Source organism: Natator depressus, chromosome 11 (assembly GCF_965152275.1).
Source record: "Natator depressus isolate rNatDep1 chromosome 11, rNatDep2.hap1, whole genome shotgun sequence".
Taxonomy (NCBI): domain Eukaryota; kingdom Metazoa; phylum Chordata; order Testudines; family Cheloniidae; genus Natator; species Natator depressus.
In genome coordinates, this window is record NC_134244.1 from 36060109 (window position 1) to 36080824 (window position 20716).

The 20716-nt window shown below is 44.4% G+C and overlaps 2 protein-coding genes and 1 long non-coding RNA gene across 5 annotated transcripts in view; 2 read left to right on the forward strand and 1 right to left on the reverse strand.

Moving 5' to 3' along the window:
* CSRNP3 (cysteine and serine rich nuclear protein 3) overlaps window positions 1-20716 on the forward strand; it is an 87266-nt gene that overhangs the window by 55457 nt on the left and 11093 nt on the right. For all 3 annotated transcript variants that reach the window (XM_074967472.1, XM_074967475.1, XM_074967474.1), the window contains one exon: window positions 8949-9208. In XM_074967472.1, the coding sequence (XP_074823573.1) occupies window positions 8949-9208 (260 nt within the window). The remainder of the gene's footprint in view (window positions 1-8948; window positions 9209-20716) is intronic.
* LOC141995936 (uncharacterized) overlaps window positions 1-20716 on the reverse strand; it is a 75226-nt gene that overhangs the window by 31282 nt on the left and 23228 nt on the right. The window lies entirely within an intron of this gene.
* Window positions 12200-13901, forward strand: LOC141995934 (myb/SANT-like DNA-binding domain-containing protein 7). Its single transcript, XM_074967477.1, has 2 exons — window positions 12200-12806; window positions 13386-13901. Exons 1-2 carry the CDS (start codon window positions 12224-12226, stop codon window positions 13469-13471), a joined length of 669 nt encoding a protein of 222 aa, XP_074823578.1. The 5' UTR covers window positions 12200-12223; the 3' UTR covers window positions 13472-13901.

Here is a 20716-nt window from a genome sequence, read left to right on the forward strand (position 1 = left end):
AAAGAGTGTACAGAGAGTAGTAACTTCAAGCAGAAGCCAGACCGGGGCAAGGTGTTCGAGGTGTCCAGCAAATGGGATGCCAGCAACCACTTTCTCCCCGGTGGCAGCTTCACCATGTTCGCCGACTGGTGGTTCGGTCCACTGGGCCCGACTCAACGGAGCCGTCCGCCATGGCAACCGGGACAAGCGGTGCAGGAAGTGCGGCTACACCAACGAGACCCTGCCTCACGTCCTGTGTGGATGCAGACACCACTCTGGAGCCTGGTGGCACCGCCACAATGCCATCCAGAACCAGCTGGTGAAAGCCATCCCACTGTCCCTGGGGAAGATCACCATTGACTCCGCCATCCCCGGGACAGACAGTCGACTGCGACCTGACATCGTGCCCGACGCAGAAAAAGAGAAGGTCCTCATGGTAGACATCACGGTGCCATTTGAAAACAGGTCACCGGCCTTCCACGAGGCCCAAGCGTGGAAGGCGTTGATGTGTACCCTGCTGGCCGACACCCTGAGAGCCCAGGGCTACAAGGTTTAGATCCACGCCCTGATCGTGGGAGCCCTGGGTGCATGGGACCCCCCACAATGAGTTGGTGCTGAGAGCGTGCAGAGTTGGTCGATGCTATGTCTGGCTCATGAGACAGCTCATGGTGTCCGACATCATCAAGTGGTCCAGACACATCTGTACGGAACACATCATGGGACACTGCCAGTACCAGGTCGAGTAACCGAGAATGCCGACCAGGGCAATAACCCACTTCCTTCCCTGAAGAAGTCAGGGATGCATCCCATCCATGTACTTATTCTGTACACCAATACTGACTTGGACTCTTAATACCTTCCATGGGTGGCGTACCAGAGCCCACTTATCCACTGATACTTTAAAAACTCCCACACCCCAATCTGGAGCTATGCTGGTTATGTGATATGTATGTACCTTGTGAACCTTGTAACCAATACTTGCAATCCCCCATAACCCAAGCCCGACCCCAGATGTACAGTACCTTCCCTCTTAACTTGTGTAAATTTGATTTGAAACATTAACTTTAATAAAAATTTTAAATCTGTTCTTATCAAAACATCTTTTTGTGGGGTGGAGGGAGGGTAGGGGCAAAGTTCAAGAGCATGAACTCTTGCCCAGTTTTTCTTTCTAGGGTGATTGCTAAAAAGACTTGGACTTTTTTTAAATTTATTATTATTCTTTAAAGTGATATTCTGACCTGGATTATCATGATATGTTAGGCTTGACAGTTCTATATTGTTAGACTTGATGAAATGCTGTGTGGGAAAGTCATGGAGCAGGTGGAGAACAGTGTTAATCCTTTTTACCATAGTGGCTCATATGGCACTGAGAATATGTAAAAAGCACGAAAATAAGTTAGTGGAGTTTATGAATAGCAATGTCTCCTTCTGTCACTATGCTAGAATTTTAATCAAATGGGCTTTATATAGTTTTGAGATTTTCATGTCCCTAAAATATTTCTATGATGGTGGTAATGAATTGCATTGCCCTCTTGATTGTAAGAGTGCTAGCATTCTGCTGAGGAGCCATATGGTTAACATTTTTTTAATGTGTCTTTGACATCAGGAGAATAGCTGAGACAGCAGAGGAAAGTGCTTATACCTTGGATTTCAGCCAGAACAGAGACTATTTATGTTTAGTAACCAAAGAACTACTCCTTTTTCAATAAGAAGTGTTTGAGAAACATTATAGGCTGAAAATGTCATTCAAGCTAGGATTTTGTAAAACTAGGAGGCATGCTTCACAGTCCCTATCCAGAAGTTATTTTTAGTTGAAGTTAGAATTCTCTTCCTGAGTGTGGAGTTCCGTGTTCTATCTTTGGGAATTTTCTAAATATACACAAGGGCTCTGTCTTAGACCTGTTTTACATAGGCATAATCTCACTGACTGGTGAAAAGGCACAGACTCCAAAATCAGGCTGTATAAAGGTAGAGTTGTGTGGGTGTGTAGCATATTATTTGTCTACTGAGGTCCATTGAGGCTAATGCTGTGTAACAGTCTCATATTCCATTATTAATTTATCTACAATTTAGATCATTATTTAACAGTTACAGTTTATTTCTGTGGCAAAGGAGACTTGGATCTGTATGGTAGACACGTTATTATTGGTATTGGCACTAAACTGGAAGGAGAGGTAGATACGTTGGAGGGTAGGGATAGGATATAGAGGGCCCTAGACAAATTAGAGGATTGGGCCAAAAGAAATATGATGAGGTTCAACAAGGACAAGTGCAGAGTCCTGCATTTAGGACGGAAGAATCCCATGCACCGCTACAGACTAGGGACCGAATGGCTAGGCAGCCGTTCTGCAGAAAAGGACCTAGGGGTTACAGTGGACGAGAAGCTGGATATGAGTCAACAGTGTGCCCTTGTTGCCAAGAAGGCCAATGGCATTTTGGGATGTATAAGTAGGGGCGTTGCCAGCAGATCGAGGGACGTGATCGTTCCCCTCTATTCGACACTGGTGAGGCCTCATCTGGAGTACTGTGTCCAGTTTTGGGCCCCACACTACAAGAAGGTTGTGGAATAATTGGATAACGTCCAGCAGAGGGCAACAAAAATGATTAGGGGACTGGAACACATGACTTATGAGGAGAGGCTGAGGGAACTGGGATTGTTTAGTCTGCGGAAGAGAAGAATGAGTCGGCGGAAGAGAGGAATGAGGGGGGATTTGATAGCTGCTTTCAACTACCTGAAAGGGGGTTCCAAAGAGGATGAATCTAGACTGTTCTCAGTGGTAGCAGATGACAGAAGGAGGAGTAATGGTCTCAAGTTGCAGTGGGGGAGATTTAGGTTGGATATTAGGAACAACTTTTTCACTAGGAGGGTGGTGAAACACTGGAATGCGTTACCTAGGGAGGTGGTGGAATCTCCTTCCTTAGACGTTTTTAAGGTCAGGCTTGACAAAGCCCTGGCTGGGATGATTTAGTTGGGGACTGGTCCTGCTTTGAGCAGGGGGTTGGACTAGATGACCTCCTGAGGTCCCTTCCAACCCTGATACTCTATGATTCTATTAGTTTCTTTGTTCTGGGTTCAGTACTAGATTCAAATACTCCCCAGATTCTTGTGATTTAGGATTTGGGTTGTAGTTTAGACTTGTTACAAAGGCAATTCCAAGTCACTGACCTGAACTTTCCCAAAATTGGAGTGTGTGGGAGGAGGAGTGGTTTTCACATCCGTTTTTCTGAATTAGCCCATCTCTGTTTGCAGTTAATATTTCTGCCTGAAGGTATCCCTGTTGTTTTTTTGTTAATGTGAGGATTTTTCTGTTTCAGTATTTAATTCAGTAGAAAAAGACAGAAACCCAAACAATGAAATATATATATATAGAGAGAGAATATGCATTTCCCAATAAAGATCCAATGATGCTAAAGTCATCTGAGAAGGGAAAGAATGTAGCTGGTCTCTTTCTTGCACTGGTGTAAATAAGGAGTAATGGAGTTAATCTGGATTTATACCCATGTTAATAAGATCAGAACTTGCTCCTTTGGAGTTTTTACTGGTGCATTTTCATGTAGCTCAAGGTGCCTGGACATAGTTCTGCTTTGAATAACATATAGAAGGACCAGTTAGTACTCAGTTTCCAAGCAACCAACAACTGCCAACTCTTTCACCATCCCTAGTCCCAAAAAACTAATATACCTAAACACCTGTGTGAATTTTTAATTTTTCCTGCAGATGATCCCAACACTTAAATATATGGTGTTGGATGTGATAGATGTAGTTGGTTATATAGTTAAGCACAAAGTTATACTCTGTAGTGATGTACTATGGTTCTTATTCTGCCTTTTAACAAAAATCTGACATTCCATAAAAATATATTTTTTCTCTTTTTTTATATTCACAAGAGCTAAAGATGCTTGTGATATTGGAGTTAGTTGTATAGTATGAGCTGTTGTCTTTTTTCATTTTCTTTTAATTATTAAGATGTGTTTAACTGTGGATAAAACTGCACTTGGCATCACTGGAGGTTTTTAAGAACAGGTTGGACAAACAGCTGTCAGGAATGGTTTAGGTTTACTCGATCCTGCCTCAGCACAGGGGCCTGGACTTGATAACTTCTCAAGGTGCCTTCCCGCCCTACATTTCTATGATTGTATAAGGAGGTGAAAATAGACCAGTTGTGCTTTTTCATAAAGAGGACAACAGATATATGAATCAAGAATAGTGTTACTCCTGTGAGCCACTCATTCAGTATTCTTGCCACTAAGCAATAATGTCAGGAAATCCCAGTGCCCATGGGTAAAAGCATTTCCTTAACTTTAATCCCCTGATACACTGTAGTTCCAATGCTTAAAGACTGTGTTGATTTGGGGGATCTGTCTATGTACAACTACGAATTCTGTTCGATGTTGGGGCCCCTGCATGTCTGTGTCAAACTGCAAACTATTTGGAATGTGCGGTATTGCTGATCTCAAAACATAAAAAATCTAAAGTAATAAAAAGTCAGATTGGTCCAGAAATCATGTTGTTAGTGTGTGTGTGTGTGTGTGTGTGTGTGTGTGTGTGTGTGTAAAAAATGTATACATTTTTGGTCTCTTTATTTTTGAACTACACCTGCCCTTCCCCAGTGTGTATGTGACAATTAGTGTTGCCCACTCTCCCGGATTTATTGGGTGAAGTGATTTAGGTCCTTGCTGAAGGAGCTCTCACTCCCACATCTCCCCAGTCCCTGCCCAGCAATTAATTCTGCCCTCCATTCATTCCCCTCTCCCATCAGTTCAGCCCACCCATCAGGTAAGCCACCCAATCACATCTCTCCTCCTGGAGTTCTTCACCCATCTCTCCTAGGCCTGGAGAGAGGGCTGCAGCAAGCCCACCCCGTTCTGCCCTTTCCCAGGCGAGGTACTACAGGGCGGGGAGGAGTAGAGGTGCCATCCTATTCCTGTTGCTCAGGGGGATAGGTGGCAGAGCCCCTTGAGCTGATGGACCCATTAGCTTTCTCCTCCCCCATCCCTTCCTACAAGAATGACTTCAGATAACTAGAAGGGGGTGGGGAGGAAAGCTCTGCCTACAGCAGCTCTGATTGGTTATTCAGCCCCAAGATGTGGGCAGGTGGGACAGTTAGAGGAATCAATTTGCTAGAGGGCTGAAGCTTCTTTTGTCATCTCAAGACTGGTTCCAACCCCAGCCAAAATCACGTCACTTGTGAAAAAATCATGACGGTTGGCAACAGTGTGTGTGGGGCTGGTTGCTTTTTCTGTTGTGTTTTTACCTCCATGCTGGACTGAAATTCTAAAAGGTGATGACACAGGGAGCAGAGTCTACAAGTCTGGTCTTTGGAAGAGACTGTCATTAAGGACTATTTCTTAGTGATCAGACCTGACCCACAGAGAACAATAGGATCTCTGAAGGCTGGGGGAAGCTAGTTTGCCCTAACTTTTCTGCAGGAGGTTGAGGACTGGAGAATGGAATTTCCCCAGCATCAGGAAACCAGATGGTGGTGGCGGTGGGATACATAAACTTGTGTGGGACACAGAGCAGAGACTGATTCACTCACTTCATAATTTGGAAGAGAAGGCAAGTGCAGGAGGAGAGATCCTGGACTCCTTAGAGGATTCTGCCCAGGCCCAAAAAACTCTCCAGAGTGGTGAGGAAACTGAGCCAGGGAAATGTATTTATTATTTTGTCTAGATCTGTGTATCTCTTGTGCTATCTAAGTAAAAAGTAATTGTGTTTAGGAGCCCTTACAAAGCCAATTTGCTTTTTGCTATCACATGTCCCTGAAACATGTGCTCTGTATAGTATGAGCCCATGTGGGCTCATACTATACAGAGTGCCCATGTGGATGGAGTTCTGGGAGAGGGTGTGTGTGAGCTATTAGGAATCTGAGGAGTGAGCACTGATCCTCGGGGCCTAAGGCTGCTGGACCACGTGGTCCCGTTTCTGTGAAAGTATAACAGACAGAGCACCTGTGCTCAGGAGATGTGCCAAAGACATCAAGGGGAGAAACAGTGCTGCAGCCTAATGAGAGCGCACAGATCCTGCAGATTGGACCCAGCACAGCAGCCTGGTGTGTGTCCAGCAGAGCGTGCCCTATTAGGGATGTGTGTGTGACAACCATGTAATCAAATATATTTAGCGTGTGCACTTTATGGACATGTACATTTTCTTTTTTCATTTTGGACCCCTAAAAAATGTCAAATGGAGGTGCAGACCCCTTTGGAAAACATAGACATAGTCTGTGGACCCCCAGGGGTCCGCAGACCACATGTTGAAAACCACTGTTCTAAGTCATTCATTAAGTAAAATGTTTTTTTACTTTCCACCTTATATCTTTAATTTTCTTTCTTTCTATTTTATTTTAATCTTTAACCTAGCCTGTTGTTGTTTCATTCCTGTGGTAGCTGTAAACACTGCATTTGTTTACTTGGTTGGGAGGCAAGAGTGCAACCACTGCTAAGGATGAAAGATAATATCAGTGCTTCTCCACTGATTCCCTGCCACCAATCCCAGAACAGCCCACATGACTCCTCCTTTCGTTGTCTGAGAGCAGGATTTCCGGGATGCTCCAGCCTGATAACTAGCGCTGGTTGGAAAACGAAATGTCCATTCTGCAGGAAATTGTGACATTTCAAAATTTCTTTTCATTTTGAATCTGAATGAAAAATTTAAATTTCAAAATTTACTGTTTTATCTCTCATTAAACAGTTTTATCTCATTAAACAGTTTTATCTCAGTAAGGCAAAGAGTTTTGTTTTGATAATGTTTAAACATGATTTTAGATAAAATTCTACATACAGTATAATGTATAATGTAATATAATGTAAAGTTAAATGCAATGGATAAGTTTGATAAAAGTTAAAATGTTTCAACATTATCAAAATTATACTAGAAAGCTAAAATGATTTGTTTCAACTTTCTCCAGTCAAAAATTTTGTTAAAATCAACACATTCCTGCAAATATTTTGATTTCAGCAAATATTGCATTTCCTGAGGAGGAGTGGAACTATCCCATTGAAAATTGTTTGACCAGCTCTACTAATAACAGAGATCTTCGTATTTGCATCCTACCTATCTTTGGCATAGCACTATAAAGTTGTTTCAGAGTTGCAATTAAAAAAAAAGTAATAAAATATCCTCTGTAAAATAATATAGGGCCTCTGGCATTGTACTCAGTGGTTATATATTATGCCAATTAAATGTAGCACATCTGAAGAACATTTCTTGAGAAGTATATTTTACTGGACCTCACAATATTTTGGGTCTGTGTGTGAAATATGAGAGGTTTACTTTTGTTAACAGGGCTATTAATATTTTTAATAAAAGTCAGTTTTTCTTTAAGCAGGGTGAAAAATGTTTTATTTTGTTGTCTGTTAATTTCCTCATGTAGAATTGTTCTGTTTTTATTTCTGATCACAAATGTTTTGTTCCATAACAAAAGAGTTGTGGTGAGGAGGGGGGGTTGGGGGCTGGGAGCATCGCCAGGCCAGCAGCTGGAGCCAGGGGCGGGGCCAGAGTGGAGCTGGGGGCAGAGCGGGGCTGGGTGGCACTCCCTTCCCACCCCCATGTGGGGGTGGCCTGGGCTCCACTGCACCCCCCTGCATGTTCCTCCACTCCCCACTAGGAGGGTGCGCACTACAGTTTGAGGACCACTACTCTATTTTTTCTGACAGATAGGTTTCTCATATCAGACCTCGTGCAATTGTTGTATCTAAATTGCATGGCTGTAACACATCATCTAGTTTCTTGATTTCCTATAGCCATTTTATAATTCAAATCAAATCAAATAAACGGTCATATCTTAAAAAAGTCAAGGAACTAGTTTGTTGCTCTTATTTTGCTCTAACGGCCAACCACAGCCACTTGTGAGTGTCAACTACTGAATATCATTACAGGAATCTCTAAATATCTGTACAACAAAGAACAAATATTTAAAGATAGAAACAAGACCTGTGGCACCGTTTTTAAAGTAGTGCACATCGTGTAGAGCTACATTTGTATGCAAGTGAATTAAGGAAGGAGGAAAAGGAGAAGAGTGTGAGGGAAGGGTGAAAAAAGAAGAGGGGAGATAGGCTTAGCACTGACTTCACATGTAACAAAGAGCTGTTCACTGGGCAGCATCAGTGGGATCGGTGGAGAAAAAGGAGAGGAGTGTAGCTGTAAATCAGTATTTTTTATATAGTATCATCCTGTGACAGGTTTCCCATTATTATTACGGATTTTTAGGTCCCTAGGTGACAGTAAAATGTTGCTTCATAGTGTTTTCTAAAGCTCCGTTCTCTTTTTCTGGAATACTGAAAGTGCTTGGCATTTTCCCTTACTCCTAAAAAGAGGGACAATAATTCCAACTATAAAATACTAGAAATCTTCAGCTAGACTCTTATAGACACAGTGGCAGTAGATCTATATTACACTGTGTGAGAAATTGGGTCACATTTTCCCTGCCTTGTGTCATGCAATCCTACTGACATCAATGGGATTTTATCATGTGTAAGTCAGTGGGCCAGTGTCTTTCAGGTGCTAAGTTACACTGAGATGGTTTCTTCCGATCTTCATTTGTTTTCCTGGTGAAAGATAAAACATTGTGAAAAGAGTATGGACTAACGGGAGTGTCCTGGCCAAGACTATCTCCGCTCTTAAAATAGATGACAGTGTCCACAAGTGTATGGTTTTGTAATAGTGAAAGCAAACACAGAAGCTGTCCGACTCCTTACTTTGTTTAAACACTTTGGCTTAACTTGAGTAAGAAATATGTCGTATATTTATTAGCCAAATTCTATTGTCTAATATAAAATGTTTATTGCAAATGTTTTATCTTTACTGTTATTTTTTAATAATACCCCTCTCACAAGATCCTAATCCTGCAAAACTTTGTTTGTGTGAGTATCCCATTTGATTTAAAGTTAATTGGACTACTCGGAGAAGTAAAGATTTGCTATGTGACCAACAGGTTTTTCATTAATGTTATAACTGGCTTCCATTTTAGCTTCATCGATCCTGAAGAGGGAGAAGCGGAAAAGGACAAAGAATGTTCATTTTAACTGTGTTACCGTGTACTACTTCACAAGAAGGCAAGGCTTCACCAGTGTCCCGAGCCAAGGAGGAAGCACATTGGGCATGTCCACACGTCACAACAGTGTGCGCCAGTACTCCCTTGGAGAATTTGCAATGGAACAGGAGAGGCTCCATCGAGAGATGTTAAGAGACCATCTAAGGGAAGAGAAGCTTAACTCTTTAAAACTGAAGGTAAGAATGGCAAGGAGACCTTGCTTGCTCCCATCTCTCACATTTTAAATGGATACTGTCAAGACACCATAGGCCCAACATTTAACCTGATCACTTTATCTGACTTTATCAAATTTAAATTCAATAGAAATGTTCCTCTGATTTAAAAAAATCCAATTAAAACAGGTTTTTGTTTGGATTAGATACGTTAATCTACAGGCAATGCAATCAAAAAATGGCAGCATGGTGCTAGTGATGAGATATGGAAAGTGAAACTGACCAGTTCCTTTCTTGGCCAACTTGAGCTAAATGCAAAAAGCAAACATTAATGGTGAAAAGTACATTCCATTTTTGAAAAAATCAGTTTAAATTTCCACCATGTTATAAGCAGCACAGGTATGGATGTTTATTTTTTTTTAAATATATTTTTAACCAGAAAGTATGCCTTTAAAGAAGAAAAACTTGCAAAATTTCAGCTCTTTGTTTGAGATAACTGCCTGATGCAAGTGCTTAGCTTATCAATACCAAAGATTTCTGATCATACTAATCCGGTCTCTACAAATTGGAGATATCGTCCTGGGTTGGCTTTTAAATACAGCATAGTAGATGTTCAACAGGTGTAAGGTTTTTACATTCAATGTATCATTGAAAAATTATGTTTGGAAACACTCGTCCTATTCCCGAATCGTATTAAAATTCGTGGGAAAACGCCCATTGAGTTAAATAAGAGCAAGATTGGGCAAACTAAGAATATGTATTAATTGTTTCTGTTATTCATTTATTTATTTTAGCATGGTTGCAAATTAATCTATGTAATTAGCTTTGAATTATTTTTAGAATTGTAGCCTAACTGCAGTCCTTTTCCCACTATGAAATTATGCTGAGATTACGTCTCTCTGTTTCAGATACCACTAGAAGGCAGATTCCCAAAGCCACTTGGCATTATTCCCGGTTTAGAGCATTACTCCTATTGCCTCCCAGGCATTTTTTCACAGGTTTCTGCCTCACCTCCTTCAGAAGTCTGTGTGGCTCTTGCTACGCAGACACTGTTGTAATTACTCCGCTGTCTACTAAAGTTTCTAGTTTGAACAGTGAACAGGTTGTTTTTTTTTAATAGCTTCTAACCCTCAACTATCATGGTGATTAGGACACATAGGTGGATGAAGGACAGACATTGGAATGGATTTTAGGCGGCAGGCCATAGCTTTATTGACATGGGTAGGGGCTATATATTCCCTCCCTCTCATACACCAGGCATTTACCTGGATCTGATGTGGGATTATGGGGCTCCCACCAGATAACCAATCATTTGGGATAGACCCCCTGCCCTGTCTCTCAGGACTCAGCTCACTTCTGAGTCCTCTAACCCTCCCACTGCCCAGATAGTAGAGGTTACCAACAAGGGCTTCAGGCTTCCCCTTCTCCTTATACAGGCACAAGATCCACCAATGAAAATCCCAGATCTCATTTACTTCTAGTGCTCTCATCCCTTTTCCTTCCTCCTGGGAGTGGCAGATACTCGGTTTTTGGTCCATTGTGCAACATGCCCCCAGCCGGATGAAGCAAGAGGGGAGGCACAGTTTTTTGGGGGAGTACAGATTCTCTGACCAGCCATATCCTCTCCTACTGAGACTAAGTGGGGATGGTGGGGAGGGTTGTTTAAAGTAGATAGTGACCTGTAGTCAGGATTTTAAATTCCGGTAAATTCCCTTTCCAGATACTGGTGTAGCAATAAAACTTTGATTTCCATTCCATGCACCCTCTCCTCCCAGTCTCTAACTGCTGGATTAATTCCTGCAGCCAAATGGAAGGGCCTCACCTACAGATGGAAGGTTCTTCTCTCACTATTTCTTAGCAGCTGGTGGTGACTGTGAATCTGTTTTGGGGTAGTAGGTTTACTCTGTATTGGCATCCCCACACATTCAAAACTCATGAGTCAAGCCCCCAAAATCATGAGACTGATTTAAAAATCATGAGATGTTTTTTAAAACTGGTACTTTTTATTTGCCTTCTGATTGTTGAGCCTTTGGGGTATGTTTGGGTTTGTTTTCAAGCTTTTCTCTGCAACCATGAGAACTAGAAAGGTGAGATTCTTCCATAATCAGTTTAATTCAGGACCATGGCTTTAAGAAAATAACAAATGTTGTGATATTTACAGTAAAACCATGAGAGTTGGTAACACTTTCTATCACAGTATGTATTCCAGATAGTAGTTCTGATTCTCTTCTCATTTAAACCAGTATAGATCACTGAAGTCAATGGAGTTACTGATGTTAAACCGTTATCAATGAGAGGAGCTTTGAGCTTAGTATATTGGACTCATAATGGGAGCTCCACTCCCATTGATGCTAATGAGCACCATGTTGAACACTTTACTCCAATATTACTCATTCATGCCAGCTTCCTTTTTTCAAAAAGTGGTTGTGAGTAGGAAGAGGAGGACAAATAATGTTGTCATTGAGTCCCATTCAGTCACAGTCAATGTTAGAAGTTTGAGGGAACTTTTATTGTCTAGCCTTTTAGGCAATCATTGTGAAGCATCGAAGATGTTTTGTTTACTTATGACAGCTGGGCCTTGTTGATTTCTGTTTATGGAGATGGAAGAGCTGTTTTGCCGTTTGAGCTGTGTCTCAGTGAAAACAAGGAAGAAAAACATTATGGTTCTTAGGTGATAATGTCAGCCCTGGTCTACACTAGGACTTTAGGTCGAATTTAGCAGCATTAAATCGATGTAAACCTGCACCCGTCCACACGATGAAGCCCTTTATTTCGACTTAAAGGGCTCTTAAAATCGATTTCCTTACTCCACCCCTGACAAGCGGATTAGCGCTTAAATCGGCCTTGCCGGGTCGAATTTGGGGTACTGTGGACACAATTCGACGGTATTGGCCTCCGGGAGCTATCCCAGAGTGCTCCATTTTGACCGCTCTGGACAGCACTCTCAACTCAGATGCACTGGCCAGGTAGACAGGAAAAGAACCGCGAACTTTTGAATCTCATTTCCTGTTTGGCCAGCGTGGCAAGCTGCAGGTGACCATGCAGAGCTCATCAGCAGAGGTGACCATGATGGAGTCTCAGAATCGCAAAAGAGCTCCAGCATGGACCGAACGGGAGGTACGGGATCTGATCGCTGTATGGGGAGAGGAATCCGTGCTATCAGAACTCCGTTCCAGTTTTCGAAATGCCAAAACCTTTGTCAAGATCTCCCAGGGCATGAAGGACAGAGGCCATAACAGGGACCCGAAGCAGTGCCGCGTGAAACTGAAGGAGCTGAGGCAAGCCTACCAGAAAACCAGAGAGGCGAACGGCCGCTCCGGGTCAGAGCCCCAAACATGCCGCTTCTATGATGAGCTGCATGCCATTTTAGGGGGTTCAGCCACCACTACCCCAGCCGTGTTGTTTGACTCCTTCAATGGAGATGGAGGCAATACGGAAGCAGGTTTTGGGGACAAAGAAGATGATGATGAGGAGGAGGTTGTAGATAGCTCACAGCAAGCAAGCGGAGAAACCGGTTTTCCCGACAGCCAGGAACTGTTTCTCACCCTGGACCTGGAGCCAGTACCCCCTGAACCCACCCAAGGCTGCCTCCTGGACCCAGCAGGCGGAGAAGGGACCTCCGGTGAGTGTACCTTTTAAAATACTATACATGGTTTAAAAGCAAGCATGTGAAAGGATTACTCTGCCCTGGCATTCGCGGCTCTCCTGGATATACTCCCAAAGCCTTTGCAAAAGGTTTCTGGGGAGGGCAGACTTATTGCGTCCTTCATGGTAGGACACTATACCACTCCAGGCCAGTAACACGTACTCGGGAATCATTGTACAACAAAGCATTGCAGTGTATGTTTGCTGGCGTTCAAGCAACATCCGTTCATGTGTTATCCTCAGGAGAGTGAGATATAATCCATGGTCACCTGGTTGAAATAGGGTGCTTTTCTTCAGGGGACACTCAGAGGAGCCCATTCCTGCTGGGCTGTTTGCCTGCGGCTGAACAGAAATGTTCCCCGCTGTTAGCCACAGGGAGGGGGGAGGGTTGAGGGGGTAGCCACGCGGTGGGGGGAGGCAAAATGCGACCTTGTAACGAAAGCACATGTGCTATGTATGTAATGTTAACAGCAAGGTTTACCCTGAAAGAGTGTAGCCAGTGTTTTATAAAATGTGTCTTTTTAAATACCGCTGTCCCTTTTCTTTTCTCCACCAGCTGCATGTGTTTCAATGATCACAGGATCTTCTCCTTCCCAGAGGCTAGTGAAGATTAGAAAGAAAAAAAAAACGCACTCGAGATGAAATGTTCTCCGAGCTCATGCTGTCCTCCCACACTGACAGAGCACAGACGAATGCGTGGAGGCAAATAATGTCAGACTGCAGGAAAGCACAAAATGACCAGGAGGAGAGGTGGCGGGCTGAAGAGAGTAAGTGGCGGGCTGAAGAGAGTAAGTGGCGGGCTGAAGAGAGGGCTGAAGCTCGAATGTGGCGACAGCGTGATGAGAGGAGGCAGGATTCAATGCTGAGGCTGCTGGAGGACCAAACCAGTATGCTCCAGTGTATGGTTGAGCTGCAGCAAAGGCAGCTGGAGCACAGACTGCCACTACAGCCCCTGTGTAACCAACCGCCCTCCTCCCCAAGTTCCATAGCCTCCACACCCAGACGCCCAAGAACGCGGTGGGGGGCCACCGGCCAACCAGCCACTCCACCACAGAGGATTGCCCCAAAAAAAGAAGGCTGTCATTCAATAAATTTTAAAGTTGTAAACTTTTAAAGTGCTGTGTGGCATTTTCCTTCCCTCCTCCACCACCCCTCCTGGGCTACCTTGGTAGTCATCCCCCTATTTGTGTGATGAATGAATAAAGAATGCATGAATGTGAAGCAACAATGACTTTATTGCCTCTGCAAGAGGTGATCAAAGGGAGGAGGGGAGGGTGGTTAGCTTACAAGGAAGTAGAGTGAACCAAGGGGCGGGGGGTTTCATCAAGGAGAAACAAACAGAACTTTCACACCGTAGCCTGGCCAGTCATGAAACTGGTTTTCAAAGCCTCTCTGATGCGTACCGCACCCTCCTGTGCTCTTCTAACCGCCCTGGTGTCTGGCTGTGCATAACCAGCAGCCAGGCGATTTGCCTCAACCTCCCACCCCGCCATAAACGTCTCCCCCTTACTCTCACAGATATTGTGGAGCACACAGCAAGCAGTAATAACAGTGGGAATATTGGTTTCGCTGAGGTCTAAGCGAGTCAGTAAACTGCGCCAGCGCGCCTTTAAACGTCCAAATGCACATTCTACCACCATTCTGCACTTGCTCAGCCTGTAGTTGAACAGCTCCTGACTGCTGTCCAGGCTGCCTGTGTACGGCTTCATGAGCCATGGCATTAAGGGGTAGGCTGGGTCCCCAAGGATACATATAGGCATTTCAACATCACCAACAGTTATTTTCTGGTCTGGGAATAAAGTCCCTTCTTGAAGCTTTTGAAACAGACCAGAGTTCCTGAAGATGCGAGCGTCATGTACCTTTCCCGGCCATCCTACGTTGATGTTGGTGAAACGTCCCTTGTGATCCACCAGAGCTTGCAGCACTATTGAAAAGTACCCCTTGCGGTTTATGTACTCGCCGGCTTGGTGCTCCGGTGCCAAGACAGGGATATGGGTTCCGTCTATGGCCCCACCACAGTTAGGGAATCCCATTGCAGCAAAGCCATCCACTATGACCTGCACATTTCCCAAGGTCACTACCCTTGATATCAGCAGATCTTTGATTGCGTGGGCTACTTGCATCACAGCAGCCCCCACAGTAGATTTGCCCACTCCAAATTGATTCCCAACTGACCGGTAGCTGTCTGGCGTTGCAAGCTTCCACAGGGCTATCGCCACTCGTTTCTCAACTGTGAGGGCTGCTCTCATCTTGGTATTCATGTGCTTCAGGGCAGGGGAAAGCAAGTCACAAAGTTCCATGAAAGTGCCCTTACGCATGCGAAAGTTTCGCAGCCACTGGGAATCGTCCCAGACCTGCAACACTATGCGGTCCCACCAGTCTGTGCTTGTTTCCCGAGCCCAGAATCGGCGTTCCACAGCATGAACCTGCCCCATTAGCACCATTATGCATGCATTGGCAGGGCCCATGCTTTCAGAGAAATCTGTGTCCATGTCCTGATCACTCACGTGACCGCGCTGACGTCGCCTCCTCGCCCGGTAGCGCTTTGCCAGGTTCTGGTGCTGCATATACTGCTGGATAATGCGTGTGGTGTTTAATGTGCTCCTAATTGCCAAAGTGAGCTGAGCGGACTCCATGCTTGCCTTGGTATGGCGTCCGCACAGAAAAAAGGCGCGGAATGATTGTCTGCCGTTGCTCTGACGGAGGGAGGGGCGACTGACGACACGGCTTACAGGGTTGGCTTCAGGAGGCTAAAATCCACAAAGGGGGTGGCTTTACATCAAGGAGTAGTTCAGGCAGGACTTCACGGAGGGTTCCAATAAGAAATGGTGCACCTAAGTTATTGTTCTTATTGGAACAAGGAGGTTAGCCTAGCCTCTGATTGATACATGGCTAGATCTACCTCGCAGCACCTTCTCTGTGAGTGACTGCAGTGTGACCTAGAGGAATGAGTCCCCTAGACAGGGGAGAAGGCAAATGAGTACAAAACAAATCTGGTCTATTTCTTGTTTTGATCCACTCCATCTATCTTTTACATCTTTGGCTGGCAGCAGACGGTGCAGAAGGACTGCAAGCCATCCACATCTCATGGCTGCTCGGCAGAAGATGGCACAGTACGACTGCTAGCCATCCTCATCTCTTGCCTGCCTGGCAGAAGATGGCACAGTACGATTGCTAGCCATCGTCATCTCTTGCCTGCCCGGCAGAAAATGGTACAATACGATTGCTAGCCATCGTCATCTCTTGCCTGCCCGGCAGAAGATGGTACAATACGACTGCTAGCAATCCGTATTGCCTGCCTGCTCACCATTAGATGGTTCAATACGACTGACTGCAGGACTAAAGAGAATGACCTGGTCAAGTCACCAAAAATTTAGTCCCTGCGCCCATGTCTGCCCAGGCGCTCCCAGCCGACGTGGCCAGGAGCACCTCGGACATGACGAGGACGGGTACCAGTCATACTGCACCGTCTGCTGCCAGAAGGCAATGGGTTGCTGCTACTGTGTAGCAATGCCGTACCACGTCTGCCAGCACCCAGGAGACATACGGTGACGGTTACCTGAGCGGGCTCCATGCTTGCGGTGGTATGGCGTCCGCACAGGTAACTCAGGAAAAAAGGCGCGAAACAATTGTCTGCCCTTGCCTTCACGGAGGGAGGGAGGGAACGGGGGCCGGACAATATGTACCCAGAACCACCCGCGACAATGTTTTAGCCCAATCAGAGTGCTCCATTGGGCTGCTCTGGACAGCACTCTCAACTCAGATGCACGATTGTTTGCCGTTGCTCTGACGCAGGGAGGGGCGACTGAGGACACGGCTTACAAGGGTAGAGTTCACGGAGGGTTCCAATAAGAAATGGTGCACCTAAGTTATTGTTCTTATTGGAACAAGGAGGTTAGCCTGGCCTCTGATTGATACATGGCTAGATCTACCTCGCAGCACCTTCTCTGTGAGTGACTGCAGTGTGACCTAGAGGAATGAGTCCCCTAGACAGGGGAGAAGGCAAATGAGTACAAAACAAATCTGGTCTATTTCTTGTTTTGATCCACTCCATCTATCTTTTACATCTTTGGCTAGCAGCAGACGGTGCAGAAGGACTGCATGCCATCCACATCTCATGGCTGCTCGGCAGAAGACGGTGCAATAGGACTGCTAGCAATCCATATTGCCTGCCTGCTCACCATAAGACGGTTCAATAGGACTGACTGCCGGACTAAAAAAAATGACCTGGTCAAGTCACTAAAAATTTAGTCCCTGCGCCCATGTCTGCCCAGGTGCTCCTGATCGACCTCACACAGGCGACCAGGAACACCTCGGACATGACGAGGACGGCTACCAGTCGTACTGTACCGTCTGCTGCCAGAAGGCAATGGGTTGCTGCTACTGTGTAGCAATGCCGTACCGCGTCTGCCAGCACCCAGGAGACATACGGTGACGGTTACCTGAGCGGGCTCCATGCTTGCGGTGGTATGGCGTCCGCACAGGTAACTCAGGAAAAAAGGCGCGAAACAATTGTCTGCCCTTGCCTTCACGGAGGGAGGGAGGGAACGGGGGCCGGACAATATGTACCCAGAACCACCCGCGACAATGTTTTAGCCCAATCAGAGTGCTCCATTGTGACTGCTCTGGACAGCACTCTCAACTCAGATGCACGATTGTTTGCCGTTGCTCTGACGCAGGGAGGGGCGACTGAGGACACGGCTTACAGGGTTGACTTCATGGAGGGTTCCAATAAGAAATGGTGCACCTAAGTTATTGTTCTTATTGGAACAAGGAGGTTAGCCTGGCCTCTGATTGATACATGGCTAGATCTACCTCGCTGCACCTTCTCTGTGAGTGACTGCAGTGTGACCTAGAGGAATGATTCCCCTAGACAGGGGAGGAGGCAAATGAGTACAAACAAATCTGGTCTATTTCTTGTTTTGATCCACTCCATCTATCTTTTACATCTTTGGCTGGCAGCAGACGGTGCAGAAGGACATATTGCCTGCCTGCTCACCATAAGACGGTTCAATAGGACTGACTGCCGGACTTAAGAGAATGACCTGGTCAAGTCACTAAAAATTTAGTCCCTGCGCCCATGTCTGCCCAGGCGCTCCTGATCGACCTCACACAGGCGACCAGGAGTACCTCGGACATGACGAGGACGGCTACCAGTCGTATTGTACCGTCTGCTGCCACAAGGCAATGGGTTGCTGCTACTGTGTAGCAATGCCGTGCCGCGTCTGCCAGCACCCAGGAGACATACGGTGACGGTTACCTGAGCGGGCTCCATGCTTGCGGTGGTATGGCGTCCGCACAGGTAACTCAGGAAAAAAGGCGCGAAACAATTGTCTGCCCTTGCTTTCACGGAGGGAGGGAGGGAAGGGGGGGACTGACGATATGTACCCAGAACCACCCGCGACAATGTTTCAGCCCCATCAGGCATTGGGATCTCAACCCAGAATTCCAGTGGGCAGCGGAGACTGCGGGAACTGTGGGATAGCTACCCACAGTGCAACGCTCCAGAAGTCGACTCTAGCCTCGGTACTGTGGAAGCACTCCGCCGAGTTAATGCACTTAATGCACTTCTGTGGGGACACACACACTCGAATATATAAAACCGATTTCTAAAAAACCGACTTCTATAAATTCGACCTTATTCCGTAGTGTAGACATACCCTCAGTGATTATGATCTTGATTTGAGGTGTTCTGCCCAGGAGTTACATGTAAATTGCTATACAACTGCACAGAAAGCCATTGCATAAAATGAAGTAGGGAAAGCTTCTGTTTGAAAAGTTTTTTAAAAATTACTGTAAAAGCTGTGTGTTAAAAAAGAAAGTGTTATACCAATAACATAAAAACTAGCAGAATCTTATTAAAGGGGATAAGACAAAATGTCACATTTATTGTGAATACAAAAAGAACCATAGTAGGCAGTCAGTTATAACTATAACATTTCATTCAGTTTCACATTCATTCACACATTTGTTCATATACACACACAGGTTCTGCAGATGCTGTAGAGTTACCAGTCCTGAATGACAGGTTTCAGAATACCAACTGTGTTAGTCTGTATTCGCAAAAAGAAAAGGAGTACTTGTGGCACCTTAGAGACTAACAAATTTATTTGAGCATAAGCTTTTGTGAGCTACAGCTCACTTCATCGGATGCATGTAGCTTGAGTTCGTGGCTTGGGTTCGTAGCTTGTGGCAGCTAACTGTCCAGGAAAGCCAGGCACAAGGAAGAGCTGGGTCTCTGTTGGGCATGCACCGATGCCCTTCCATGTTGGCAGCAGAATGTTACCCTTCAAAGTCTTCCATCTCACTCATCCTTTTTGTAGGCTTTAGTTTGAATCCAGAGTCTATAGGTTCTTGCTGTGTCATGCTGCCTCTGGGTTCGGTATGATTGATCACCCTTCAGTTGCAGACATGACTTTCAGCCTAGGACCTGCCTTTGATGTTTCTTCAGTTGTACTTTTGCTCTTTTCTTTTGAGGGTGGACTCCTCTTACTTTGTCAGGGCTGTTGTCTGCATTCAGCCGTTGGGTGTTTACAAAACGGAGTGAGCATTTTAAAATGGAGTTTGGGACAAGTTAAAATGGAGTTTGAGTTACAATATGGACAAGTGTAAGGAATGGCAAACAGTGAGAAGAAGTTACAGTGTTGAAACAGTGTAAGTTTCAGCGATTTAAGCAGCAATTGGATTGAAAGTGAAACTCAATTAGCCAGTTATTGGGGTAACCGGTTTTATGAATGAATGTTGTTTCATTCATAAAACTTTGCTTATGAAGTTATATTAATAAACTGAATAATTAAAAACAATTTCATTGATCAGTTCTACAAAATAAATTAATAGTTTTTATTTCAGTTCTCCTGGTTTGTTAATTTCTACATTGCATTAAATATGTGGACTCCTAGGTAGCAAAGGTGACTTATTGTGGGTCTCATTCCAAAATGAAAATGTCTGATAAGGAGTGACTATCTATGTTAGGTACTTTGTTTTCTTTTTGTTTTACTTGCTGGGAATAGTAGTTTCTTATTTAGCTCCCCATATTATTAAAATCAAAGAAGAATTTTTAAAAAGACAAAGATTATTTTAACGATTTCAGCACTGGGCAGGTTTGGCACTCCAGCATTGTTAACAGATCAGCAGTGGTTTGTGAAAATTCTAATTTCTGAGTTGGAGCATAAAAATCATCCTGCCTACAAGAAAGGGACATGGGAGGATTTACTTTAACAAATTGTCATTTGAGGAAACATTAGTAAACTTAATAAATTCACCAGCATGACCTGAGTGAAATAAAAGTTCACAGATCTGGGAACGAACATGTGTCAGCACATCTACCTTGCACCAAGCTAGACTTTGCTTTACACATTGCAGAGGTGTACCTCCTGAAAACAAGAGAATCCAAAGCAAAACCACTAGAAAAGAACTTAGTTGTCTACTCTACCACAGTATAGGAATAGAATTATTCTAGCAGCCCTTTTCCCCCTTAAAAAAAAAAAAAAGGTAAAACCATTATTCCAGGCCTTCTCCATCTTTTTATGAGTGTCTAACAGACATCAGAGAATGTACTTAAAGAATAGCTGACAAGGAATAGTATATGTTCAAGTGCAATTTTCTAGTCTCTGAATATCTGTAGGGAAGATCTGTATGCTATTTTGTAACTGCTATATAAACTAGGTAAAATGGATAAAAAAAAAAGACAAAATGGTATGAATATGGTGCATTTACCTTTAGCTTGTGGAGATACGTGTTTTAGCACTTTACTAGGAGAGCTATTAGCTGCATAGTAACTACAATAGACAGGTTTGAAAGGGTTCAGTTCATTCAAATCTGTCTTGGAAATATCAGTAATGGGTGAACTGATTTAATATTTTCAGTATTTGGATTTCAGCATTGCAG

Excerpts from the sequence above, each read along its gene's own strand:
- LOC141995934 (XM_074967477.1), top strand. The coding sequence starts at position 12,224 with ATGCAGAGCTCATCAGCAGAGGTGACCATGATGGAGTCTCAGAATCGC. Across the intron at positions 12,807-13,385 it reads AGGCGGAGAAGGGACCTCCG|CTGCATGTGTTTCAATGATC; the intron begins GTGAGTGTACCT and ends TTTCTCCACCAG.